The 27,856-nt window shown below is 41.5% G+C and overlaps 3 protein-coding genes across 7 annotated transcripts; 1 reads left to right on the top strand and 2 right to left on the bottom strand.

The window, feature by feature from the left end:
* Positions 1-829: 829 nt before the first annotated feature.
* On the bottom strand, positions 830-6,487 carry tepsin (TEPSIN adaptor related protein complex 4 accessory protein). Of its 3 annotated transcripts, none has more exons than XM_085415988.1 (13): positions 6,377-6,487; positions 6,007-6,079; positions 5,627-5,718; positions 5,425-5,518; positions 5,264-5,331; positions 5,075-5,156; positions 4,653-4,724; positions 4,384-4,575; positions 4,070-4,253; positions 3,515-3,628; positions 3,091-3,169; positions 2,874-3,008; positions 830-2,754 (listed from the first exon to the last, which is right to left on the bottom strand). In XM_085415988.1, exons 1-13 carry the CDS (start codon positions 6,413-6,415, stop codon positions 2,137-2,139), a joined length of 1,842 nt encoding a protein of 613 aa, XP_085272114.1. In that variant the 5' UTR covers positions 6,416-6,487; the 3' UTR covers positions 830-2,136. The 3 variants fall into 3 exon arrangements, with proteins under 3 accessions (XP_085272114.1, XP_085272115.1, XP_085272116.1); XM_085415989.1 differs by having other exon boundaries at positions 4,384-4,572; XM_085415990.1 differs by having other exon boundaries at positions 6,007-6,134; positions 6,377-6,462.
* A 153-nt stretch (positions 6,488-6,640) lies between these two features.
* ndufaf8 (NADH:ubiquinone oxidoreductase complex assembly factor 8) lies at positions 6,641-7,844 on the top strand. Its single transcript, XM_085415987.1, has 3 exons — positions 6,641-6,928; positions 7,451-7,561; positions 7,648-7,844. The coding sequence occupies exons 1-3, from the start codon at positions 6,848-6,850 to the stop codon at positions 7,666-7,668; spliced, it is 213 nt and encodes a 70-aa protein (XP_085272113.1). The 5' UTR covers positions 6,641-6,847; the 3' UTR covers positions 7,669-7,844.
* On the bottom strand, positions 7,840-27,645 carry slc38a10 (solute carrier family 38 member 10). 3 transcript variants are annotated; one of them, XM_085415983.1, is made up of 18 exons: positions 27,447-27,645; positions 27,010-27,259; positions 25,742-25,859; positions 25,273-25,318; positions 24,990-25,083; positions 24,701-24,844; positions 22,521-22,645; positions 17,842-17,944; positions 16,790-16,972; positions 16,330-16,441; positions 15,039-15,145; positions 14,792-14,945; positions 12,884-13,057; positions 12,346-12,807; positions 12,147-12,254; positions 10,737-10,757; positions 10,186-10,326; positions 7,840-10,039 (listed from the first exon to the last, which is right to left on the bottom strand). In XM_085415983.1, the coding sequence occupies exons 2-18, from the start codon at positions 27,097-27,099 to the stop codon at positions 8,769-8,771; spliced, it is 3,453 nt and encodes a 1,150-aa protein (XP_085272109.1). In that variant the 5' UTR covers positions 27,100-27,259; positions 27,447-27,645; the 3' UTR covers positions 7,840-8,768. The 3 variants fall into 3 exon arrangements, with proteins under 3 accessions (XP_085272109.1, XP_085272110.1, XP_085272111.1); XM_085415984.1 differs by lacking the exon at positions 22,521-22,645 and adding an exon at positions 21,658-21,782; XM_085415985.1 differs by lacking the exon at positions 10,737-10,757 and having other exon boundaries at positions 27,447-27,644.
* Between the last annotated feature and the right edge of the window lie 211 nt (positions 27,646-27,856).

Raw genomic sequence — 27,856 nt, 5'->3', positions numbered from 1 at the left:
CAGTGGGTTTAAGAGGATGGAACAGAGATCCTCATAGACTTTTTGGCTGAAATCCAACCTTAGATTAAACCCTGGCTAATTATAGGTCCTTAAGAAGGCACTGTGGAAAGTGCAGGTCAGGCAGCACTCCGCTCGGCACAGCGCTTCTAACAAAAACAGACTCTTTAAAATAATTTAGAACCCAGTGTTTACTTGTTCCACATTTTCCACATTGTGTATCTGTGTGTCATAAGCCGGTCAGCCATACTTGTTTATGGGTGGTTTAATATGACCAGTACACTGTGTTTGGAATAAAATGAAATGTAAAAGTGATTCATATGTAATTTCCCTGAATCATTTGAAATAAAGTGTTGCCAAAAGTGATGTGTGCAAACATGTCGGATAAAAAAAACAAAACAAATCACATCAAGACTGCGTAGTGGTTAGTGCTGTGACAAAAATACAGCATGCTTTATTGTCCTGCATGTTGAACAGCTTGGCTTGTGTTCACTGAACTGAAACACATCAGTGGCGTTCATTATAGTACAATTACGCTGAATTACGATTTAGGCGTGTAGTTTGAACTACATTCCACTGCAATAAATATGTAACTGAAACAATGAAGGCAAACCTTTGCTGAAATGAGAAATCCTTTATGACTGCTTACATATGATCAAACAGTCGAGACATTAGTTATGCACACACAATAACCCAAAAATATTAATTCCCCCAAGTTTTTTTTTTTTTAAATCATGCACTCTACAAGTCTCATTTTAGTCAACAGAGCAGACATAATAAATAAATTTCTAAATTTACACTTGGAACATTTACAATGACTTAATAGCTTAGTACCAAAAATAATGGAAGACAACTCTCTTTTGATTTGAGTTCATAAGAAAAGCGACTGTAGTGCAAATTTCAAACAGAGGTTCTCCCCCTCAGAGGTTCAGGCCGTGCTGCAGAGGTGGAAGTTGTTACATAAAAGAAATCCTGAGAAAAAGCAACCACCAGTGTGCCCCGCAAAGCCAAAACACAGTAACTGCGTACTTTATTAGATTTAAATTTAGGCCTACATCTGTCATTTTACTATTTAAACATTATGATTTCACAGAAGTGTCATTTTTAGGGAAAATGGAAAAGTAGCAGGTTGGAGCATTTTTGTTTGCAAATGATGCAGGAACTAAAACTGGTGCTGCTGAAGACTAGCCTCGCTTAGACTTTGGTTTGGACTTTTATTTGATCAGCCTTCCAGATATTGAATAAGCCTTTTCATAAACCATGATTTTTTTTTTTTAAAGAAGTATTTATTCATTAGTTCTTTTTCCCCCTCATAACACATGTCAAGGCTGTGCTTTCCTTGCACTATGTAGAAAGGGGACCCATTATGTTTTTTATTTGCTTAAACAGATGGAAGTTTCAAATAATGAGGTCAGTGTTTGCTCAAGTAATTCTTGTAAACTAAAAGCTCAGGCTTCAGATTGATCGAAACATTTTTTTCCTACCCGTCTCTGTATGACATCAGTGAGAGCAGATACCCCTAATGAGACCACCTCAGGTACACAGATCTGGCCATGAGCACAGAAGAGTAAAAGACAGCTCGTTTCTGACGGTGAGGATGAACTGATGAGCTGCACTGAGGCCCAGTATGACATAAATAAATGTGATTTTGAACTGTAATGTCATGCAAAGCTGCACAAGAGTCTTGGATTAAAGATACGGAGGTGGAAAAACAGCTTAAGTTTTCTAAAGTAAATGTTACAAAGATCTCTCATTTCATGTTTTCTGCAGTTATTGTCCTGTAACTTTGTAAGGCAGAGTAAAGACCTCTTATCCAAGACAACTTCAGTCATTAAATACTTTTAAAATACACTGCAGCAGACAAAGACCTGTCTTTAAGAAGACAAACCATCCATAGATGGACATGATCTGCAGGCTCTATTTATGAGTCCCAAATCTCACTCTTGGCCCAATTTGCTGTTTAAAAACAGTTTCTGAAGAGGCACACAGATAAGAAAAGAAACTGAATTAGAATCTGCTATCCACTTACAACTTAACTGGTTGGATCTTGGTTTGGAACATTAAACAGGTTTCCAAAAGGATCAACGCATGATGACATCATTGGTTTAAAGTAGAACAGCTCTAAACGGTTGCCTGCAATCAAAAGTTGAGAAAGGAGAAAGCTGATACTGACTGGCTGCAATTAGATGCAGAGGAACTGCAAACTGAGGGAACATCCTCACTGGTTTTACTGGTGATAGATGAGTTCACTGAACAATCGGACTTATGCACAGCGTCCATCTCCTTTATCCTGTCGCCTATTTTGTCCTCCACCTCTTCATGTGATGTTTCACTGTTACACAGCGGCTTTCCTTTGGTCACCAGCTCCATGCCACTGAACAGAGACAGTCTGCTCTGGGGGTGTGGCTTACTCTGAGGTTCACATGAAGCAAGGGTGCTTTTATCTTGAACAGTCTCGGAATCTTCAGCATGCAGTCTCACCTCGCCTGTCCTTACTGGTTGGACCTGATCTTCTGCTAATTCGTGGCTCTGAGCCAGATCCTGACTAGGAGGGGGAGATGGGTGCTTTGGTGGTTGAGTGACACCTGCAGATGAAGTGTCCGGCTGTTGAAGTTTGAAACTGTCAAACAAGTGTGTTGGCAGTAAATTGCTGCTAGAGGTGTGAAGCTGATTCACTGTTGCCTGATGGCTGTTCACTGCATCCTGCCTGGTAGCATGCAGAGATCCGCCCATCAAAGCCTCAAACTGTCGCAAGATCTAGTCAGAGGAGATATGCAGATTAAAAAAAAAGAAAAAGAAAAAAAAGCACAAATAAGTATTATTGGGTTTACTACTTGTCCTTAAGTAGTAAAGTAGTCTCCCTCTGCTTCGTTTACCTTGGTGGCTTTATTTGCCACCGGTCCTGGAGGGCCCTCGCTCAGCTGGCGAAGTCTGTGCTGTGTGGCTCCAAACATTTGTTCCAGAGAGAGGAGGTCAGAGGTCATCAGGGATGCGACAGCACACAGCGCCCGCTGCAAGAGTAGACAAACAACACTATAATCAGAGTAAAGTTGAAACAAAGAATTCTGATTTTCGATGTCTTCTCATTGTTACCATCTTAATGGTGTAGGAAGGATCTTGAAGCTTGCAAGACAGCAACTCCACCACAACCTCACAGTTAAGAATGGAGCACCTGACAGAGTTAAAAAAAAAAAAAAAAAAAAGAAAGAAAAAAAAAAAAAGAAAGACTGAAATCGTGCCACAAGTCCCAACAATTTACTGCATCACAGAAACCAAAACAACCAATAAAAAAGCTTAAAATAGAATAGAGTAAAATAGTTGAATTAAATAAAAATAACACAAAAGCAGGAGCACAAAAATGTATAATAAGATGAAAATAGCTCAATTAATAATATTAAAAAAGGCAACTGAATACAATCAGGAGTTTACTAAAAAACTAATTAAAAATGAGAAACCAGCTTGTAGAAAAGAACCAGCCCAGGCTGTTGTGTTTTAAATGGGATTTTGGTGCACTGACTCTTTGATGAAGTGTTGGCTCTCCTCTCTGGAAAGGAAAACTTTGGAGCCTTCAGTCAGTTTATTGATGAGTGCCATCTCCTGACCACAATCCCCTAGCTGCAAGGCCTCCACCCTGGAAACCACACAAAGTATGAGAGGAAAGTAACAAACTTAAAGAAAACACAGGCTTATAATGCTCAGGAACATGGCTTACTGCATAGAAAAACTGACAATCCTGGCAAAAGGTTTATTCTTAGGTGACCAGTAAACAGTAAATTGTACAAACTGCACACAGAACATTTGGAGATTATGCTACAAGCTCCTAAATGTGACTGCACTGGAATAAAAACAGCTGGTTTAACAAACTACAAGCCCTCTTCAAACATGAACAATTTTCTGATGTTTCCTTTTCTCGTGTGTCACACAACAGGAGATTAAATGCACTGTCACTGTACAGGCATTGGGTAAAGTCTGTTTAAAATCCAGTACTTGCTCTCAGCTAATGCATTAAAAAGAAAAAAAAAAGGCTCGAGGGCATGATGTGTTAAAAAGGTTAAACTTTTTTGACACTGACCGATCTGATAGGTCCCCACTGCTCTCTCTGCTGGCCCCTGATTGGCTTCCTGTGCCAGCTGACTTGCTGCCCACCGACGCCCTGCTATTGGCAGCGATGTCCTGAGAGGAGTTGTGAGAGGAGCTGTTGCCACTGTCCGTCTCTTCCCAGCCACCTCCTACCTGCCCCGGACACCACTTAGTCACTGGTGAAGTGAAGACACATGAGGAAAACCTTAATTTATAAACATCTGTTCGCTACTAAGGCTTCAGTTGATACTTTTTCCTCAATCTTGCCTCAATAAAATGCGTAATTGTGCCAGCTTCATTTCTGACCTTTCGGTCTACAAGCAGGCAGATTATAGGCACACGCTGGCACGGCCACCTCTATGGGTGCAGAAGGCGCCACCACGGCCCGGTAATGGTTGTCATGGAGACGGATCCCCTGATGCTCAGTAGGGGGAAGGACAGCGCTCGCCACCACCTCAGCTGCTTTCTGAATCTTATCCAGAAGTGAGTCGCTGCCTGCTGCAAGGCACAGGTCCAGAAATTTACACACACAGTAAGTTTGATTTGTATGTACTGTGCAGCTCGGCTTCCCTCACCTGTCCCCTGCTTTCTTGGACTGTATCCAAAACCCTGCATTCCTGATCTGTGGGAAGTGGCCGATCCCATACCTAAAGAGAATGAAACAAATTAACTATTGTACACACAATGCAATTTAATGACTACTTCTTTCATCCCATCTACAGATACCCATTCTCTTCTATTACTTGTTTATTACATGGCGCTAAAGTCAAACCTGATAGCAAAGTGATGTACAATAGTTTGGCATACAGGACGTAGTACATATATTTGGGTCTTTAAGTCTTTAAAGCTTATATCTTTCATCAGGAAAATTATACTTTCTAATTCATTTTTGAGTTATCACTTTCACAAACTTTGGTGTCCACGTCACCCGCCCGCCTGCCCATCTTTGAAAGATGAGTGCCGTTTATGGTCATAATCAATGTGTGTTAGCACTTACCCATTGTAGGGGGGGCAAGGTTAGTTGAAGTGATACTGTTTTTGGAGGGAATGACATCTGTGAAAAGTAAGCGGGCCACTTCCTGTAAATGGATGAACGGCAAAGAATAAAAGTTCTTATTCAAGCCACCTTCCCTTTCTGTGTAACTAACTATATTGAGATGAAAATACAAAACAACCCATGTCGTACCTGTGCTGTATTCCTCACTTTCTCATATAATGCTGTGCCATGGATGGGATCAGGAGGGCCGCTGTAAACTTATCAAATAAAAATTACCCAAAGTGAATATGTATGAACGATGGCAGCAGCAAAATAATGAAAGTTGAACGCACAAATGAGAAAAATCTAACCGGATGCTTGCTGGATGAAGGTGGAGTTCCTTCTGAGTTCTGTGAGGAAATGGTTGGACCCATGACCACAGAGGTGGACAAAAATCTTCAGCACCTGATACACCAGAAGCAAGAACAGAACCCACACTTACTCGTAAACTGCAATCAGCAATGTACAGGTCCTTTAAAGAGACAGAAACAGTAGCAAAAGCAATTCTCTCACCTTCAGTTTGACATGACAGGACTCCACTTGTAGCCTCTCCAGGAGGTATTCCAACAAACACTGACCACAACCTGAAGACTCATGGGAGATTTCTACAGTGTGCTTAGAATTAAGGATATAACACTTCATCACACAGATATTACTACTCCCATGGTTTAGCTGGTATAAACATTTGACTGATAACCCACGTGAGACCTTTTCTTCACACACACAAAAAATATAATTTTAACCTATCCTATCCTAGCCATGCTCAAGGTATGTACCCATCAGTGATTATGTAGAGTCATGGCCACAGCCTACTTATACAGCTCTAAGATGCAAAAGAGGCCAGCAGGAGTAGGAACTTTTTGCAGTCAACAGCAGAAGCAGCTAAAGGATACTTCCAATCTCCTGGAAAAGGTAGCCAGGACAGGGGTTTTCATCATCTGCTGTAGCCTTCATCAGGGTGGGCACCTTGGATAGTTAGACGAAATTGTGGTTTACCACTTCGGTTGACCGCAAACTGACCCTTAAACCAGTGTGCAGCATTAAGTTTTAACGAAACAACCTGACACGTCCAGTGAAAAACAGAAAGTAAAAAGCCAAAAGATGTTGCTTAAGGATGTTAGCTAGCAGGCTAAAAGAAAGCTATGGTTTCGCAAAAGCTAATAGATTTAAATAAGTACGTCAACGTTACGTGACATTTAACATGTTCGTTTCGGCTTCTCTGTGTTCTTTTTTTTTAAAATAACGACTGTCGATATTACTTACTTTCTGAAGAAAGGCTAATCGTTCCATAAATGTTGCCATGATTTAGCAGTCCCAGCTGCGGGTTACTCATCTTCCTTCGAGGTGTACGATGGAAAGGCGGGGCTTGAGGTGACCGCTAGCCAATAACAAAACACTAAGCAGCAATCCTCGACTCTATTGGCGTTCTGGTTAAACCAGGAGTTGGAACATGACGAATCAACCTTCAGAAATGTTTTTTCTGACAAGGAAATGAACGAATCATAGTTCAGATTTTTTTATGGGCGTAAACAGTCGTCAACATGGCGCTGCCCAGGGTTTTCACCGGAGCTCCGTCTGTTAGTTGTATGATAAAAATAATTTCGGTTCTTTTGAGTTGTCAGAGGTTTTAAGAAACTATTTGACACGAAAATATTGCTGCTTCGTTTTTTTTTAAAATCGTTGACTTAAAAAATTTACCAGATATTAAAACAAATCTATTTACGCCTGAACAGCATGTCTGGGTCAAATGTCTGGAGTCGCACTAGGGAGAAAATGAGACTTTTCCCGGAACTTTTTGCACAGTGTGCGAACGAGGTAAGTACATGGTGGAAAAATACTGCTTGGTAGATTATCCTTTGAACGGGTTCAACTCTGGAACCTCTCTTCTTCTCATTAGATATGAATAAACTTAGCTGCCTCTCCCATCAAAGCCAGCTGCCATCTCTACAGCAGCTCCCAGTAGGGGACATCGAAAATATTTCCTCATTTAAGCTTTTAACAATATACACGTGCTGCCATGTACTTTATTATCTCAAGATGTAGTTTACAAAAAGACCTACCAGTTAATTATTCTTTAAAGCACACATAAGCACTTGTTTGTATTGTATTATTATTTTTTATTACTAGATTTACCTAGTTAACATTTTAGAGCATGGTTTAGCTTCTGGTGAATTTTTGGCAATAAAGTTAATGTGCCAATTCTTAATAAACAAACAGTGGAAATTAAGTTAATAAAAATGGGTACATTTGTTAATAAAACATTGGTCCAAGTAATGCAGTTATTTATTACATTAACAAATGTGCTTCATGTGACGTTTTAATTTGTGTGTTATTCAGGCAGCAGTGTATGGAAAGTGTGTAGCTGCTACCACAACAGGCACACAGGAGCTGAGGAAGGATCTGTGTGCCAAAGAGTTTGAAGCACTGAAGATCTGCTTTACCAATGCAGTAAGTGCCAGTGTCAGCAACTGTCACACTGAAAGTTCTGTTTAATGTTATCCATTTACCTATTTATATATTTGATTTTATTACAGGCCAAAAAAAGAGCCAGATGAATGGAAATCATCCAGGCTTATCTGGACCAATCTCAAGAAGACCAAGTTGACTGACTTTTGATGCTAAGAAGTTTTTCACGTTGGTGTGGTTGAGATAAGCCATTAAGAACTGCCGTAGTCTTTAACGTGAAAACCTGTGCGTGTCTGTGTGTAAATAAATAAAACCCTGACTTTGATGTTTCGATATATGATCTTTATTAATTTTTATCAGCAAAATGTACAGAAATAACATGCATGTAGAAAAATAGTCACAAAAATAGCCTCTTTTATAAAGCAAAGGTCCAATATGTTGAAGTGCTAGGCAATGAAAGACAATACAGAAGTCCAAAATACCTTCCATTATTATATCTTCAAATAAGATCATTTAGTGGAAGAAAAAGACCAGATATTGAGGGGAAAAAAACACATTTTGTTTGAATAAAATATACGCTGTAGTATGTTAAGTGAAAGGCACTAATAAATCAACCTGGAAGAAATACTAGGAATAAAGATGGAATGATTAGAAACTACAGGTATTGATCCAGGTTGTCTGGTTCGAGCTGCTCTGCTGTCCACAGTTTATGGAAATAGTAAGGCTACTCTATATCTCAAAACTCCAGCGTGTAGTTAAATACCTCATTTTGAAAGCATGAAGCAAAAACACTATCAAAGGGCCTGAAGCCACAGTACATTAAATTTGGGGTAACTGGGTTCTATAAGAAAATACATGGATCACATTTAAAAGCATTTACAACATTTACAAAGACCAAGGAACAACTGAATAACAAAAGGAGTACATGTGACTCAAATACGAATAGCGTCCTTTTCAAAAACACTCCACAGAAAGGTAATTGCATAGATGTATGTACACTTTAAACAATGACCTCTTCAAAATTTTCTCTGGAAACAAAAATAAGTTAATATTTACATTCACTTTTGCTCTTTGATAAAGACTTTGGCTTCCTGGCAGATTACACAGTATCAAGAAAAACAACACAGTCCACTTCTTAACAACTCCAAAGGCAAAAGAGAATGTAAGGCAGCAATATCACGGTCCACAGTATTAGAGGTTCTGCAGGTCTACAGTATGTGTTTGACCGCTAAATAAGAATGTGTGTGTGTTATTTAGCTTCTTCATCCTCTGAGGCCTGTTTAATCTGCCGTGTGTGTAGCCTTGCCCCAGCCAGTAGCTGCCCCTCCAGGGCTGCGTGCAGATCTTGCCCCCCCAGCTCCAGCAGGGGCTCCAACCCTGGAACCCCCCTGGACGCCTCAGTGTCCTCCAGGGGCCCTCTAGCCTCTCCAAGTGACCTACGCCTCCGCTTCAGATCTATCTCTCCCTGCTTCCTAACTTTCTCGTGGGAGCCCTGGGGGTGAACCTCGCCATCTTCCTCCCCTTCTCCGGGTTCTGGCTGAGCAGCAGCTTTCTCTTTGAGGTCTCGTCCTCCTTTCTTCAAAGCCTCACCATCATCTATCTTGCCCCCCTGTGCAGCTTTTCCAGCATTTTGAGCTTCTATGGCCTGCTGCAGCTGAAGCAGCCTCTCCTGAGCCTCCTGCAATGCCTCCTCTTTCTTTGCTTTATCAAGTATTTCATTGTCCGCTTTCTGCAGCTCCTGCTCATATCGCTCTTTTGCAGCTTTGTCGCGTGCAAGTTTCTCTTTTAATGCTTTTTCTTTCTCAAGCTCTTGCTCTCTGATCAGATTCTCTTTTATTTCCCTTTCCAGTCGTTCTTTTTCCAGCCTTTCTCGAACTTCTTTCTCTATCTTTTCCCTCTCCAACTCTTGTTTGACCACCACTTCCTGTCTTTCCTTTTCTATCCTTTCTTCCTCTAGCCTTTCCTTTTCTTTTCTCTCCATTTCTAGCCGTTCTTTTTCTAATCGTGCCTGAACTTCTTTCTCTATCCTTTCTCTCTCTGATCTTTCCCTCTCTAACTCCTCTTCCCTGGCTAGCTTCTCCTTCATTTCCCTCTCCAGCCGTTCTTTTCCTTGTTTTGCCTGATCTTCTTTGCCTACCATTTCTTTCTTAAGTTTTTCAATTGCCTCTTCTTCTGGTAACTGATCATTCTGAGCTACAGGTTCAAGTTTTTGCTTCCCCAATGGCACTCCCCTCGCCCCGACCTCACTTTCCTTATGTGATTCTCCTGCGAGCGCAACATTTGCATCCTCCTTGTAAGCTGCTGGTACGGCTACTTTTGCAGGGTTAGCTTCAGCACCTTTATCTTCAACCTGAGCTTGATTCTGGGCCAGAGCATGAGCCTCATTTCCTCCAGCCTGTGGAGCTCCAGCTCCCTCCTTGGGCTGCTCCAGTCCAGACTCCTTAGGTTTTGCTGCTCCACCTTCCATCATCTCTGGTTGTCCTTGGATGCCTTTCTCACCATCGCCTTCAGCAGCGCCCCCTTTAAATGCAAAAACATTACATTTAAGTTAAGGGCCACCACTTAAATGTGGCCCTTAACTTAAATGGGCCACATTTAAGTTGTGTTTTCTTTACAAGTTGTCATGACTACAAAAAAAAAAAAAAAAAAAGAAGGTATATACACACCAGCAGGTTGTTTCTGGTGGATTTCCTTGTGTTGTTCTTCTATGACAGCCAATAGTTTTTCCTGTTGGTCCAGAAGCCTTTTCTGTTGTTCTTGTTGCTCCTTAATGACCTGCAGAAGCACCGCGTGGTCCAGCTGACCCTCTACATGGAAACAAACCATTCAAAAACATTTAATTAAAATAAGTAACGACCTGTTCAGAGAACAGGGCATTAGTTAGGAGGCTTAATAAAACTAGGGCCAGACTCTGGGGGTGAGGGGGGCAGACAGGAAACAGTTAATAATCTACTACTTCCAGTTAACACGCTCTTCTAGACTGTAGCCTTAAACAGGCAGGTGTGGACACAGATTATGTTAACAGGCAATGTGAGTGGGTGCTTTTAGTTTACTAGTATTAAGTTTAAATATAAACACACGCAAACATAAAACACACACAACTGTATAAGCAATAATTAAAAAAAAAAAAAAAGATGAGCCATTTTGTAAATGTTTAAAAATTTGAGTGACAGACAGATTGAGATAACCTGAAGAAGAGGCAAGAGGGAGTTCATACCTGCAACCAGCTTTTTTATCACTGCGACAGGAGTCCAGCAGAGACAGAAAGAAAAGATGGAGAAAAAAGGAAGAGAAGGCAAAAGTAAACAACAGAATAACAGAATGAGAAAGTCAACAAAAGCCAAAAAAGAGGATCGAGCTAAGTCAAGAAGTGAGAGGAAACATCTGTACTTCTTTTTCTTTTTTAACACCATCAAACAGGGAATAATAGGCAAGAAGGGATCATTAAGATAAAACAAGCGAAGCAGGAGAAAAGAAAGAGGAAGTGGGCTACATAGCAGTCTAAATTAGCCAATAAGAGGAATACTGCACTCTCCCACCCAGAAAACAAAGAGGTTAAATTAAGTGTTTGTTATTTATTTATTTATTTATTTATTGAGCCTTTCCTGTAACCTGACTTCATATTTGGATTTTTTTTTAAAGTCCAGCATTTCATTTTTAAATAAAGTCCTCATATATCACTTAGTTAAAGTTTCACAATTTTACCAGTTTGACATTTTTAATGTTCAAAAACACATTTTTTCACATGCTGATTTTCCTGCAGCAGGAACTCTGAAACAACGTTTTACCTCCAGTCTCTTCAAATCCTGCCTCTGGAAAGCTCAGTCTGCTCTGATTGGTCAGTTGATACCACATTAGCGAATCAACATTGGCTACATACATCCAGTACAGCTCTCTAAGAGCTGGAAACTGCTAAAAACAACAAATCGTCTTCTAAATATAACCAACACCAACACACCTGCTGCCTTAAACACGTCTTAACTTCAGCAAAGTGATTTTGTAAGAAAATATTTGATATTTGAAAATTAGAAGAATATAAATATAAAGATAAATGTACTGGGATTTTCCCATTAATGTTGGGACAATGTTGTGGCCATAAAGGTGATTCACTAGGTCTTCAGCTTGTCAGATGCAGTGAATGCATGGAGACTCTTGTATTGAGTCTTGCTGGAAACAAGAGAACGTCTCGTATGTGTTTCTCATAGCGGAAGCAATTTAAAGTCAGAGTTGGCGGAAGTGGCTCTAGTGGGACAATTAGGGTGCATCTGGATTCCATTCAGGCAGCAGCTCTTTCCATGCTTAGCAAGCTCTGCTACAAACTTAGTATGTCAGTGTTACACAGTGACACAGATAAGGAAAGCCTGGACCACATTTTAGCAAACTATTAATATAAAATAAAAACCCAAGTCTGTGTCTGCACAAATGTGAGGGCCATTCCCCCGACCGAGAGCAGGTCATGGTTTACAAAAAAAACTATCAGCCACTATAAATGCGAGTGCAAATTGATTTAGGCTGATTTTTAAATGTGGACGTGATTAAGGTTTTTCATAACATGCTGAAAAAATTGGCAGCTACTAAATAAATGAATTTAACTTTGAATTTTATTGAACATGTCTACTCCACTTACCTTCCATCTTGTCATCTGCTGCATCTTTGCCTTCAGCAGCTGGAGCCTCTTCTCCAGCAGGGCGATGCTCTCCTTCAGCAGGGCGATGCTCTCCTTCAGCAGGTGGAGCTTAAAGGTCATTACATATCACAAACACTCTCTTAGAACGCCTTTTTCATCATTTTGCTTAACCAACAGTTAAACAGCTTGAAATGCTCACCTTTCTCTGCAGCATCTGCAGCTTTCCCCACTTTATGGACTTGGGCTGCTGCATCCTGATTGGCTTCTGCAGCCTGATTGGCCACTACACCTGCATTATCTGCAAGGGGCTCTTTAACAGCGTTGAGATTCTCACCCTCCTTTAATGGGGCAACTTCCAACTTTTTGCCTGCTTCTGCAACAGGCTTATCAACCAGCTCGTTCGACAAGACTTCACCTCCACCCAGATCCTCTTCTTTTGCAGGTTTTTCATCAACCTTGTCATCTTTGTTTTCCACTTTCAAAGCATTCTCGAAATCTTGCTCGTTGCCTCTTAGAGGGTTTTCTTCAACACCTTCTGCAGCAACAGGTTGTTTGTTTTCATCTTTCAGCTCTGCAATGTTCTTTCTTCTGTCTACCATTACTTTGTCATGAGGAATGGGTGGTTCATGACGATGGGCCTCTCCCTCTGGCACTGCCACACCTGGATAAATAAGAAATGGTAATCCTTACAAGTTCGACATCCAGTTAATGTTCCGATTTTGGTTCAGTTTCCTTACCCGCATCAGGACGATCCAACTGCACCTCCTCGTCCTTCTTCTCCTTCGATAGATCAACTGGTCCTTTAATCTGGGGGGGCTCACCTGGGTCCCGCTCCACAGGCTGCACCACCTCCACAGGCAGATGATTGTCAGGCTTTTCTATCTCCACTGGCTTCTTGTTTGCAGGGTTGTCTGCATGTAGGTGCAAAAAATGGAACGTCTCATTAATGCTACTGTTCTACTGTTTCACTATGGTCAGCTAATCTAATGCCAGATATCATCCCAAGATATCCCCATATTTTCATCACAGTTTTCTGACACAAACAAGACGATAGGTAAACAAAAATTTATGCAGACAAATATATGAGGACAAAATCTGTGATCGAATGTATTGACACTTTCGTCAATGATTAAAAATGAGTTGAAAATTTTCTGGAGAGACGAGATCAAATCAGAACTAATTAAGTTGCGAATAAGGCTGGGACGAGTTTAGTGATCCAATTAGAAGTTCTCTTTTTGGAACAAGGCTAAACAAAAATTTGATCTGCCCCCAGGTAACAGTACAGGTTCTTTTGTTTATTTCCCTGATTATATTCACTTGGGAGGAAAAGAAAACACGACACATAGCCAGATTTCAAAAATAAGAAAAATAAGCTGCTTTGTAAACTGTGTGGAGCAACCATCACCGGTAAAAACATGACAAACTTTACACTTTATCTTTTAGTCGACCGAATCAACTTTAGATTTTAGCCCACTATAGTCTTATGACATTTAGTTGATTAAAAGTCTAAGATTAAAACAGTTAATCTTAGACTTCATTTCTTGGTGCTATAATTCTCATACCAAATGCCATCTGAAAATATGGACATTTTTGGTTTTGGACGTGTACAGCCACTAGGGGGCAGCAAATACTGAAAATGGCAAGACTGGCATCAGTGATGTGTCGAATTAATGAGGGTGACGGGAGAGAGAAATGATATCAGAGTGTGGCAGAAAGAAAACAAGTTTTTATCCTGGCTCTTGTGAGTTTAGTGTGAAGCAAAGCTGGGAGGGAAAAACAAAAATCCACAAATGAGAGTTTCTGGATGGGAGTGAACAAGAAGGAACTGCACAGTAAGAAAAGACCACGAGAGCTAAGGATGATTAACTGTCAGGACTCCCTCCATGCTCTTCTTCTTTCACCCTAAAACTGGAAACATCAGCTCAGAAGGTTTCCTCTGGGTCTCGTCTCCATTTTTTTTTCATTTATCCCCAAACCCATATCATCATCACCCCACACCCCATTTCCTTTTATACAGCCAGCGCTTGCAGGCATTTTATAGCTGCCATGTGAGATATGCGGGGAGAAAGGGGGTGTAGACAATGTATTTTGGGGGGGAAGAGGTTTGGAGGGGGGTGGCAGGAGAAATGAACAGAGGTAGAGGGGTGGAGAGAAATTGCTGGAGTTTGAAGGGCATCAATCTCGCTTCATCAGTGTCAAGCACTCAACACTGCTTTCAGATATTATCAAGAGGTTATCTCCTCACCCTGCCTGTCTGTCTACCAGTCACTCTGTCTGTCTCCATCTTTTCTTCTCCGAGAGATAAAAGAAAGCCTTTCTTCTGCCGTGGCTTTGTGCTTTTGTTTTAGTCTCACTGGCCCTTTGCTACTGGTTCACATTCTCTTTACAATGCGCCTTCAAGGTGCTGCGAGCAGTCTGTGACTTTAAAAATAAGACAAGAAACAAACATGTCTCTTGTACTGCTGGTGCATTTTAAAGGAAATAATTACATGCAACTCTGCTGTCCAATCTCAGATGCTACAGACAGCTCCGGCTCTGGCCCACTGAGGTAAATGTTTCCATGGCTCATTAGTAAACCACTTTCATTTACAGCCCATCTAGTTCCTAAGTGATTGCCAGCCATTACAGAAACTCGCGATCTTTACCGTGCAGTTCAGGGATGTCTGGTAGTTCTTGCTGGCTGTTCTTGCCAGGTGCAGGAGGAGGAGGTTGGATCCTTGGACCGGGGCTACTGGCCGAAATTGAGAGAGTGGTAAAGGTGCTGATCAGCAGGATGCCCAGACCAACAAAAAGCACCAGCTACAGGACAGGAAGTGGAGAACAACAAATTGTCAGACAAAATATTTTCCCCAAATAAATATACTGGAAAAGTGCAGATTCAAAGCTTCTAACCTGAGCAATGATGCTGTTCTTTTGGATCTTTCTGTAGATGAGAGCAGGACAAATGAAGCAGATGAGGCTGCCCATGGTGGCTCCAGTCAGACCCAGAATAGTTTCCACTAAAGACAGGAAAACCGGTTTAATAAAAAATCTGCGGGCCTGTAGTGCACTAGTTCCAAAACAGAGGTGCTCACCAAATGTTAATGGATAGAGTGCTGAAAGAGTTAGCTTAAATGTCTGAAATGGTTATAACAAACTGGACAAAAGTTAGCTCGACAAGTGGTACAACAACTAAACTAACAGGAAAATGATCTGGAGATCCAAGGTGTGCCTCCCCAGATGTTGCAGTACAATGAAAACTTAATTAAACCAACCTAAACACTGTTAAATCAACATGACACCAACGTTACCAGAGCTGAAGCGTTTCTGTCTGTTTCAGTGCACTGGTTCTGTTTCTTTGTGCCAAAAAAAGACTGGGTGAAAAAAGACTGCTAGAGTCCCAGATCTGGGCTCCTCATTACAAACTGGATTCATAACGGCCCCTCACAGACGCCATCCGTGGCACACTGCTGCTGGCAGCAGCGAGCCGTGGCCACACCCAAGTCACAACGAATGGGCCTACTGGGCGTCAAGCCCGGAAACCCATCGTTCATCTAGAGGACGGACACCATATTGTTTCCCTCAGATTTAGTGCCCATTCCCCCCAGGGTCCTTACCTCCTTTCTCCGCAGTCTATTAGCCTGATTAAATACACAAAGAGCCAATCTGACCGGCTCTGTGTGTGTCTCCGTGTTCACCCAATCAAAACTTTAACAAACAGTGGGTGGACAAAACACAAAATAATGCTAACCTTTACATCTATGCAATTTTGGAGCGTTTTGTGAGAGAGACAAGGACTTAAGGAAGCTGACGGAGAGCCAATACTGGTGTGTACTGGACGTTTGTTTGTGTGCGAGTGTGTGAGAAAGAGTCCGGGAGAATAATAGCCCTATCTTCCTGTCTGCCCATCTAAAAGGAGATAAAAGTAAGGGCCCTGATTTAAGGACTGTGTTAGAGTGTGACAGTCACTGACTCGTAAAGTCACATTCACACACATCGTAAAGCTCCCCAGCTACGCCCACATAAAGGAACACATGCACCTTAAGACCTCCAGCGAGCAGCACACATACACACACCATTTTATTTTAGTCCATGCAATCCACAACCAATTTTTCTCACTCACTCACTCACTCACTCACACACACACACACACACACACACACACACACACACACACACACACACACACACAAAAAGGACGTACCGTTGGGGATGAGAATGCCCCCCAGCATAGTGCCAAACACAATGCACAGGGTGATCATCTTGAAGCGCAGAGGAGGCATGTAACCCCCAGCGGCAAATGTCCCATCCTTCTGCTGTAAGACAAAAATGGTAAGATAGAAAAAAAAGAGCTAAAGAGGGGATTTAGTGATGTAACAAATCTCACATTTACAAACTGATTACAGATTCAATACATTTATGCTGCGCACAGCAGGGAAACACCTGCTGTTTGTGTTTACACGAAAAACTTCTAAATGCATCTTCAAACTGCATGAAAGAAAGAATGGGAGGTCCTCTTTCACAATCTAATTTGTATCCAAATTCTCATCCCTCTACTATTAACAATTCAGTAAAGTGAGAAAACCATCAAGCAAACAAGCATTAAGACTTTCTTTTTTAAAATGTAGAGGACAAAGGGAGCGTCTGAGTATATCTGAACTCACTTGCTGCTCAAAAAGCATAGTGTTGATGGCCTGGCGGCAGGGCAGGATCATCATGGGAAATCCAACAGCTACAGACATCATAAAACCAACGCGTATCATCTCTGTCACCAGGTTGGATGGAAAGTTCATCAGCACGTTCCCTGCGATGTTCTCTGTAAAGCTGACGTACCCAAAGAAACCCACCTGGAGACAGAACCAAGCATGGTGTTTGGGGAAAAGCAAAAAGAAGGAGGAATTTTTATAGTTTCTGATGCCAATATCAGCCATCAAGACTGTTTTAATATCAGGATAAAGACACATTTCTGCCATAAATAATATAAAATACCAGAAACTCCATCAAGAGTGTGTACTGTAGGATGCTAAGCTCAGAATACACATTGTTGTTGTTTATATAGAGGTCATAAAATCTTGTTGTTTCATGAGTGAGACCTATGACAGACTAAATGTTGCTCTCTGATTAATCACGCTTACCAACTTACATGCAGGACAATGTCACTGCTCTTTCTCTTCATCATGTTTCCCTCACAGAAGTGACAAAACCATCATGAAAGACTGCAAAAATCTAACATGCTAGTCTTTCTCTCAGGACAAGATACAGTGCAAGTTTTGTCCATAAAGACCAGAGGCAGTATGTACAAGACTGATGTAGCCTCAGTGTCTGAAACATGAAGCCGGTGTGGAAGTGCCTCAAGACCTAATTTTTTTTGTCACATCCGGTTTTAAAAACAGCAAGAGAGCAATGGCTAAAACTCAGCGGGTCTTTGGTAACTAGTGAGTGAAGTTAAGGTAGCTGTTTGCATCTTTTATATACAGTCTATGAATAACTGACTGATTTGCAAGCTCCAGATTCAAATCAATGCCTTACACCATCCAGATTAGTCTGATATTGTGTAATCTAATCCCATTAAAAGACATTAAAAAAAGTGAACTCATGTCATTAGCTTTTTTGGCAGTGACCTGTTAAAATTTTAAGATAAGTAAACTCAGATACTCTTTAATATTACAAAATAGGAGTGATGTGAACACAACTGAGAAAGAGTGGTTCCACTCACTGTGATGTAGAAGATGGTAACAACGTTGAGAGATGAAGTGAAAATGGTGCTCATGCGCTTAACAGACGGCTCATCGAGGCTGTCGTAGGTTGGTAGCACTTGCCTGTAAGAGATAGTAAGCCAAAAAACAAAACAAAAACACCCTGTATACTGCATGGCACAACACTATTGTTGCAATGTGATCTTATACTGTCTGAATTATCAGACATACAAATTCTACAATGCAACAGTTCTAGCAGGGAGATCGAGGAACGTAGTCCTACAGATGTTTCATTTGATTTTTGTCCCCCCAAACAGCTGGCAATATGACAGTCTTCACGGCCACTTACTTCAAATTTAGAAACCGCTCTGTAGCGTTCCTTTATTAAGCAGCCATATGGGGGTCCATTTGCGATGCTCAGTAATCAAATGATGCATCTCTTCCCTCATGTCCTTGTCAATATCCAACTAACACTGGATGGTTTAATCTACACGATTTCATCTTCTTTGTTTAGCCCATTAAAAATATATGAATGCAATGCAATTATCAATAAACATTTGAAATTAATACTTCAATCTTCTACTTAGATGTAATCAAACTACTTTAAAAAGTCATTCGACTCAATCAATCATACAACATCATATAAATGAAGGTTTTTCAACAATTGGAATCTTCATATTGAGAATATGAATCTTAATTCATATTAATATCAATTCATGCTTAAAGTTTTATTTTTTTATTGCAGTCATTTCTCACGATGGCAGTAGATGAAAGTAATGTAATGGGAGTGGTAGTGATGTACGGTATGCACAAGTGTTTGTCTAGATACCACTGCATATGTGTTTGTGTGTGTGAGAGACACAGTATGGGTGACAGTAGTGAAAGCCGGCTGAGGCTGAAATGCTCGTCTATTAACACAGGTGTCGACCTCCTTTCATCATTTCCTGTCCTGTGCTTTAAGGCGAGTGTGGGAGTGTGGAGGGGACCATCGGCACATTAACCAGTGAATTTACAGGCTTTATATATAACTGCAAGTGGCTGGACAGGTTTTAGAGCATTATAAACTTTCCTGGCAGACTCTTTTTACTCGCCTCCTTTTTCTCTCTCCCTCCCTTTCTCTTATACATGTGAGAGGCGAAAGACAGAAGAGAGAGAGAAACCACAACTTTCACTGGCCTTTGTTCTCCCTTTGCCTGACTCTCTGTTCACACACTCGGTTTTATTAGCTAGCATGATGCCATTCCTTGTGCTTGTTTAATGTGGAAACCAGTTAATGTTATAACCAATGTTAAATAAAACGTTATACTGCAAGCGCAGTGCAAAAGCATCTAATGGTTGCTCAATAGACCTGACTCGGAGGCTAGTCCTTAAACACAATGAAATCTCAAATATGATGCAGACTGACTGTGGGAGAAGTGAGTGTGTGGAAGACAGTGTCATTAAATGGGACTGGAAAACACACCAGCAGTAGCATCATAGAAAGATGTTCCTGCCATACATGTTTTTCTTATGTCCCTCTATTATGAGCTAACTGCTCCTCGCTGTTCAGACGCTCAGCCAAAAAACAACAGGGCCAGCTCCCATCCCATCATAATGGTGATGTTAAGTAATGTTTTAACTGAAAGTAAACACATTTCATGAATGTAATAAAAATCCAATGTGCTGAGAGCTGTTTAATCAGCCTGTGAATACATCAGTGTGTCTGTGAGATGGCGGCAGTCCAATGTGTTGATTAGTGGTTTGGCTTAAGCTGCCTGCCGCCTAACGGAGCGCTTGCCTCGCTCAGCCTTACCACAGGCCAAGAAATCGCCATGCCAAATATCACTCAGCACTACTAGTGGGACGACGGAGGAAGCACACATAAACACATACAAGCTCATACTTTCTTCTTGTTGGATCACATGCACACCTCGCTTGCTAATGATCACGCCTGTCTGCCATACCATAATGTTATGTTAGCTTTGTGTGATTACATTAATTAAAAAGTCCTGTTTCACTCCCAAGGCTACAGTCGCCCACTTCTATCACTTACCTCACTCTTTCTCGCACAAAACAAAACCATACACTGCCACCACCCAAACATCTGGCCCCTGATGACCTCACCGTAACACCCTACAGCCCTCTCCAGCACCAAAGATTAACTTGCTCCTGTTAGACATTCATGTCTAACAGGATACTGGTGCAGTGAGCTGAACCACCCGCTCAGCTCACTGCACGCCCAGAGTGGGCACTGAAGCGTAGAGGACAGGACAAAAAGAGGCAGTGACAAAGCATGCAAATGAGTGAAAATGGAGGCAGTAAAGAAGAAGAAGCTGTGATCAGTGAAAATAAACCAGTGAGCATTGTGAACAGCATGCAAACGCTGTGTTGGAAACCTTCCTATTATTTACTGTTAGTAAAGACTGCAGCACAGCATTCATTATATATAAGAGCCCAACCGATAGGACGCTCAAACTTTGCTAGCTCTTTTGACCTAATAAATACATTATTACCATTACATGTAGTGGTATAGCATCACAGCTGGGCACACAGCGGTCTGGAGTCAAACAGGGTCTTTACACTAACACGTTTCTTAATAAAACATTGCTGGGAAGTGAAAAGAACACCTCATTTTCCCCCATCATTTTTCACTTTCGCTAATATTAGGGTTGATATCAGATGTTCACCACATGAATATCAAGGCCAAAAGAATTCACTTTTATCCTTAACCACTTATCCAATTCCGGATCACTGGGGCTCCCCGAGTCTACTCCAGCTGTCATTTGCTAAGAGGCGGGGTACTTTATTTAAAGTGCACTTTAACTAGAGCACCAGACTGCTGTGACTCGATCAGGTGAGTAACAAACTGAAGAAACCTGCGACTTAAAGCACAATAACGGAGTCTCGTGTGGCGTTAGTGTTAGCTGACGAATGCAGAGGAGAGAGGAGGAGCAGCGGCACAAGAAGGCAACAACGCGGAAGCTAAATTATTAAGAATTAATTCCTCAACAGCTTAACTCTCCCTGTGTGAGCATCGCAGTTTGATTTAGTGGGATTGTTGTGGAACGTGAGTCTCTCTCTGCGTGTAAGAGAGACGTTATCACAGCTACAGAAAAATTCATGGATTATTAAAGTAAGGTGACCACCTCACTTTAAAAATGCATAATATGTGTAGGCAAGAAGAAGCTAGTGATGGATTGCTCACATATATTATCAATTGCTTCTTCTGTATGTCATGATTATCATCAATAGCCATATATTTCAACACCTCTGGTGCATATTTATAGACAGCAGCTAATGCATAGTCAGCTTCAAAAATCCAACATGCCTTCCCTCTCAAAAAGCATCCAGTACTTTGCAGCTTTTGCAAATCTAAACCATCCACTTGATTTTATTTTTTCTTATAAGTGTCCGCTCATCTTCTGTGTCAGATTCCGTCATTTTCTGGCTGAATTAGAAAACACAAAGCGAAAAGTAAGCGCAGATGGTTAAAACTAAAGAAAGCACATCTAAGCAACAAAAGCAGCTTCTTTTTACAAATAGCGATGCCTTATCAACCACCTCCACCACAAATCTGTTTCTTTTTACCCCAAATCCTCCACTGTGGCTTTAAAAAAAAATGCTGTGAGTATTCATGCACCAATTGTGAAATTTTCTCTACATGCAGCGATAAAACATTTAGTTCCCTGTGTGGAAGAGCGGAAAAGCCCACGTTTTGGGAGTTACACTGCACATATTTATAAGACTAATATCGAACGTTCACTATAGGTCACTGAGCTTCCAACGTCAGAATTCTATTTAGTCGTGGTTGACATTACTTTCATCATGTGATCCTGCACAGGTGGAGGAGTACTTACGACTGGCAGGCGAAGGCCATCCCACAGATGGGGAGACAGCGAAACACACCCTCCCAGCGCACCATATTGATGTGCCCTAGCCACCAGCCGCTGAGCAGCCCATGTTTGAACGAGGACAGCACCATCTGAGGGGAAGGAGGCGGGGGGAAGGGGGAGTTACAGCCCAAACCAAATGGAGAAAAGTTGGGGAAAGAGTGAAAAGAAGAATGGGAACAATACCCTCGCTTATGGCTCACAGACAGATAATGAAAGTAATAAATGGGGAGAGAAAAACCAGAGAAAATGAAGAGCTGGAAATAACAAAGAGACGTGACAGGAAATCCCACACTGAACAAAACCTGCTGTAGTGGAAAAACTGGAGTAATGAAGATGATACAAAATGAATAAAAGCAAAAATCATAAATTTGCAAGAAATAAGAGGCATATGAAAGGAATATGTAGACAAACACTAATTCATAGGTTTTCATCAGCATGTGCTCTGTCTTGCTCCTCACAGCACCTGATAAGATCCCAAAGGAAAACCTGTCACACCCACACAGACCAGGACTGAAGGTGGAGGGCAGCAAAAATGAGCCTGTCACTTCCCTATGTTCTCTGCCTTATTACTACTGCCACCAAAAACACACACACAAACACACAGAGCTCAAATGGCTCAGACCAGATCACAATCAAAGGTGAGATTGTGGATGATTGAAAGAAGGAGGAAGAAGGCTCAGGTAGGTCGGAGGAGGGAGTAAGGAGTGTCACACTGCGGGGGAAACATCGCGCTTCCTTCACTCACCCCCTCTCCGTCCCCACCGCCTTACAGTGGTATGTTATATTTTTGGGGAGGGGGAGGGGGGTGGATTCTATGGTTTACTTACGGGTGACAGCAGAAGGTTGTGGCGATAATAGGCAGGCACTGAATGACCCCCTTGAAGCGCCACAGGTGAACTCGCTCCACCCAGGAGCCCGAGATTATGCCGTAGCGCAGAGACGACAACACTATCTACAGCACCAGAAGCAGAAACAGCAGTGGAAAAGGAGGGGGTGGGAGGGAGCAAACAAAGGGTGCGGAAAGATGAGGAGAGTGGAGTGAAAGAGTGATGGTGGGCAGAAGGACGAGAGAGACAAGACGGGAAAGAAAGAAGTAAAGTAGTACAATGGAGAGAAATGAAAGAGGGGGACAATTAATGGTAGGATGAAAAAGGGAGGGAAGCAGGTACATCACTGTTAGATGGTTAGGGGTCTGGGCCAGGCCGGGCCTGGATCTAAAGCCGGACACACACCACACCACTGTTCCACCTTATCGACATGCCACAGAGCTAGAACTCACATCACACAGAAATAGTACAAACAGCATTTTGAAGTCTGTGGAACCAGTACTGCAGGTCAGTAAAACAGAGCTACCCACACATGCACGCACCAACTGTGTGTGCATATTTAAAGAGCAAATGAGTTGAATCACATGAGCCAGAAAACTGCTGCTGGATGGTTTCTACACTCAAACTTTTCACCTCTGACCACACTTCAGACTAAATGCATCTTGTGCAGGGGGCTGTGTGCAAATGCAAATGGCAGCGTGCTCCTGCGGTTCTATCAGAACGTGCTGCATAAAGCATCATTTCTGGTCCCACCAGAGTGCATGTCTGCATACACGTTTTTGCTTGGATGGGGTGCAGAGAGGTTTTTACGGACCACACGTGCTTCCGTGTGTTGTTGTGTGGGCCAAAATAGTGGCGCGAGCAACAGCGGAGGTTATCGCGAATGGGAGAAACATGAAATAACTTCAAAGATCAAAAAATAAAGTATGCAAAGCACAGATAGTGTCTCAAATGGACACTTTTCATTGTTTTTAACAGTTTGGCTTGTTGTATGCAAGAACTTTGCTTTTCTCTGAGTTGGCCTGATAGACCAACAACAACACAAGCAAGAGTGGCCCACAGACCGGTTGTACCACATTCTCTGTTGTTAAAAGGAGAAAACGTGCATAGCTCCCTGCAGGCCAACAGGCCATCTCCGCCCTGCCAGCGGACTGTGAACGCGCTCTTCCTGCTGAATTTCGCCTTCGTGGCATACAACTGCACTTCTTTTAGAAACTGTTCAAAATTCTGAAATCTGTTGCAAGAAATGTGCTCCGTGCTGCACTGACGCCTATTTAGACTGAACTTCACATGCATGACATGCAGTTACTGTGGCCAGAAGTGAAGTTTGATTTAAACATTGGGCTTGGCCACAGAGCAAAAGTTGTAATTTATGTAACTTCACAAACTTGAAGGTTATATTTTGATTTCTTAAAGGAAACTATGTCCCAGTAGTTACTACCGCAGCCAGCTGATGTGGTGGTGCTGTCAATCAGTGCTGACTAGCTGCTCCAGAAAGATATGCACACACACTGTTTTGTCTTTAAAGAAAAAAAAGCATTTTACATGCTGCATAAACAGCCAAAAGTTTAAGTTTGATATATGTAAAATAAATCGGACATATGTGGGAGTTTCTGTTCTACAGTTGAGTTTGATGTTTATTGCAACTGACCATTTATTCTCCACTTACTTTCCATTTACACAACTTTTAATGTCTCCTGTGGCCATTTCCAAGTAGTGCCTTCCCAGGGCAGAGCCTTTTTTCAGTCTATAACGAGCAGCGCAGCAACTGTTCTCTGTCTCAAATGATTTCATGCAGATTTTCTCTTTAAAAATAGGAGCAAGACAATATGGCATTGCACAAGGATGTCACAGCTCTGTACAATGGTGCGCGTAAGAAAGAATTAACAGGGAAGACAACAAAACGACCACTTGGCCAAATAACATTTTGAAAATCAAATAAGCAACCATGGCTAATAAGCTGTGCTGCAACTTACACATGCTTTAAATCTATTTGTACTTTACTTGCTGTACTAACAGACAGGCAACAAAAACAATCTTTTTTAATCTTTTTTACTGATAATTATGCTTCAACTATTTGCTTCTCAAGATCTGCAACTAAAAAGAATTTCTGCTACAGCCTATTCACATGCACTGTGTAAAGTTTAGATGTATGTGTGTGTGTGTGTCAGTGGGCTAACCGTGAACATGAAGAGGGTGTAGAACATCAGCGCCATAGCTGAGAAGGACTGCAGAGTGGCCATCATGTTCCTCTGCAGACTCAGAGGGAGTACGATGAACAGCGACACTATAATCAGCAACAGCACGCGAAAACTGCCGGTCACCTATACACAACAGAGTGACAAAACAACACACTTGCTTAGTTTCAGTATTTTTCCTGTTTTCACAACATCTTTACAAGTGTTGGTCGCAAAAGCCTAAAATTATGAAAAAGTAGAAGCGAGTAGCAACAAAATCATGATATCAAACCTGTAAACCCAACAGCTGAGCAAAGAAATTTGAGCCCAAATCAGCAATGACAACATAGAAGGCAATACAGGTCCCCAACATCAAACCGATCATGCTGCAGGGACACAAAAAGAGAGAGACAAGAGAAACCTTGTGAAAATGTGTTTTTAAACATGACCTACAATGCATAATCTAAATATCCATTGTAATGGATCCATTGTTTCCACTGAACATCTAAAATGTTCCAGTGATCCAACAACTGTATTACTGATAGGCAGAAACTAAAATTTGTCAATGAACTTGCCTCGTTTCCACCAGTGCTTTTCCTGGTTTCCCGTAAGCGTGGAAGGCTGCGAAGAATAAAAGTGCCATCAGTGTGAGCAACATGCAGTGCACTAAAAATATTCCGTCCTGATAAAACTAACAATCAAACAAGATTAAATGTCCTCATTCATCGTTTGTAACACATATGGAAGCAGCTTAAATATTGTCCTTGTGGGCAGAGATTTGTTTACTTTACTGTTATTGACACTTCTGCACTTGATGTCATCTAACATTGTTATAAGCAAATAACGTTCTGCAAACAGTTATTAACTGTTCGCAGAACTAGTGACAAGTAACAACTTCTTTCGCCACTTTAACCAGGAATCAGCTGTTGCTTAAAATGGGCACCATTCAGGCTTTTCCACAAACATACTGGCGACTGAAAACATTACATAACAGAACAAAATAAATACAAGTAAATATTTCTCTTGTTTGCCACTTTAGCTCACCCAGTCCAGCATAGGTCCTTCGTTTGGTGCTGCTGGCCGTGTGGACCAGAAACATACAAGACTTGTGGGTCATCCATGAACAGAAGAACAGCAGGATAGTTCCCAGCACTATCCCACACTGTGAGAAGACAGATGGAAAGTTAGCAGGCGTGTCCTCAAGCCAATTCAAATGAGATCGTTCTTAAACTTTAAACAATATTTCTTCCTTCAAACTACTTAGAAGCACAATACGGGGGAGGAAACCTTCAGCCAGCTGGAAAACAAGTATACCCTGGAAAAGATTCTGATGCTAGGCCTACAGAAAGGAACAGCCAAAACAAATACAAGCTCCAAACATGTAGTTGTGCTAAAAAGGCATGACAAAGTTAAAAATTTGGGAATAGCTTCGTTGACTAAAAAGAAAAATCATGTAATAAAGCACTAAATGCGATGTGAAGGCATTACATGTTCATAGAAAGTGGAGATATCCTCCAAGATAAATCTGCTAAATCTGCTCCATCCCTGCTGTCATAGGCTGAGAACCTAACATTCGAGGAAACCAGAGTACCCGGAGAGCACTGATGAAACCGAGCACCACTGAGCTCCCCAGAGGGTGAAATCCTTCACATGAAAACACCTCCTAATTTCATATAGTGATAGTGATGATATAAATTCATCTCTCTATGAAAAGTGCTGCTGATGGATGGAGATGCTGCTTACCAAGTGCTCACTGACATTCTGAGGAAGCTGGTGATTCTCACAGTCACTCATTAATATCCCGTCATGCTTATTCACTTTTATATCTCATTTTGTTGTTATTCTTCTACTCTACTACCTTTAAGAGGCAAATAATGTACTTCTTATTCAATCACATAACCCTTTGACATTGATATATATTATATTTGTACTGGTAAAAATGAAGCTACCTGACAGTGAATAACACTGTTAATATGTTAAAATGAGTTTTCCTTTTAAAAATTAGAAGATGAATGCAGTAACAGCAGATCTTTTTCCCAGCAGTCCCTTTCTTGTGAAAGATGTATAAGTTACTAATGTTACTAATGATATTAATAAAGGCATTGTTCACTTCAGGTGCTTAGTAACACCTGTTTACCTGTTGTACCTTACTAAAACTTTGTGAAACAAGATTATGACCTAATATGACAAAAAGAGGAGAAAGGGATTTGAGCATTCCCTCTGATCCTGCAAATATTTTAACAGAGAGTGGGGATTTTCGGAGAGACTTAAGGACAAGTCCCGCAAGGTAAGCGTCGCAGCAGCAGACTCACCTGTTTGAAGCAGAAGGGCATGGTGAGCACACTGACTCCAACGATGCTGTTCACCACGTTCATGATGAGACCCGAGTTGGACGCAGTCATCTTTAATCTCCTAAGCGACGCTTCTTGCTCCTTCGGTAAGAAAATGTCAAGCAAAGCCGGACAGCAGCAAGCTGCAGGCGAACGGAGTTATAGGAGTGATGGCAGAAACGGCAGCGCACAGCTGGAACCAAACTCATCCGCCGATTAATGACGTGGCGCTCTGAGAGGAAACACGGAAACAACAGAGCTTAACCCGCGACACACTTCCAGTCTGTCTTCCTTTCAAATGTTACAGTAAAACCGATTCACACCGCCGAGCTCAATGTTTACAATGCGACCGGATAAAAGTATTTTAAGTCACAGGTTGACCCGTTAGTAGTGGCACCACTGTAGTCTCATTAGCTCACCTTTCTCTTCCACTTCTGTTCCTCGCCCTCCGCCTCGCTGTCCTGTTTATGTTATCATTGGTAATTTTGTGACATTAAAGGTCAACTGTCGTCTTTTTGTGTATATAACCTGCGAGTTGATTAAAAAAGGCAGTAAGTCCACCAAGGCTGTTTTTCTAAACGCGTTTCCAGGAAGTACAGATGGCAGCCGAGGAGGTGAGTGAAGACAAGTCAGCCTGCTAGTTTCAGTACTGTGGAAATGCTTGGGCGCCCACTAGTGGTCACTTTGTTATTTTATTTTTTCTTTATTTTTTCCTTAATGGATGGATATCTATCTATCTATCTATCTATCTATCTATCTATCTATCTATCTATCTATCTATCTATCTATATATATATATATATATATATATATATATATATATATATAT

The sequence above is a fragment of the Rhamphochromis longiceps genome, linkage group LG8, assembly GCF_057381845.1.
Source record: "Rhamphochromis longiceps isolate RC_006_pf linkage group LG8, R_longiceps_female_GT1.1, whole genome shotgun sequence".
Taxonomy (NCBI): Eukaryota; Metazoa; Chordata; class Actinopteri; order Cichliformes; family Cichlidae; genus Rhamphochromis; species Rhamphochromis longiceps.
This window is presented reverse-complemented; position numbering and strand designations above follow the sequence as displayed.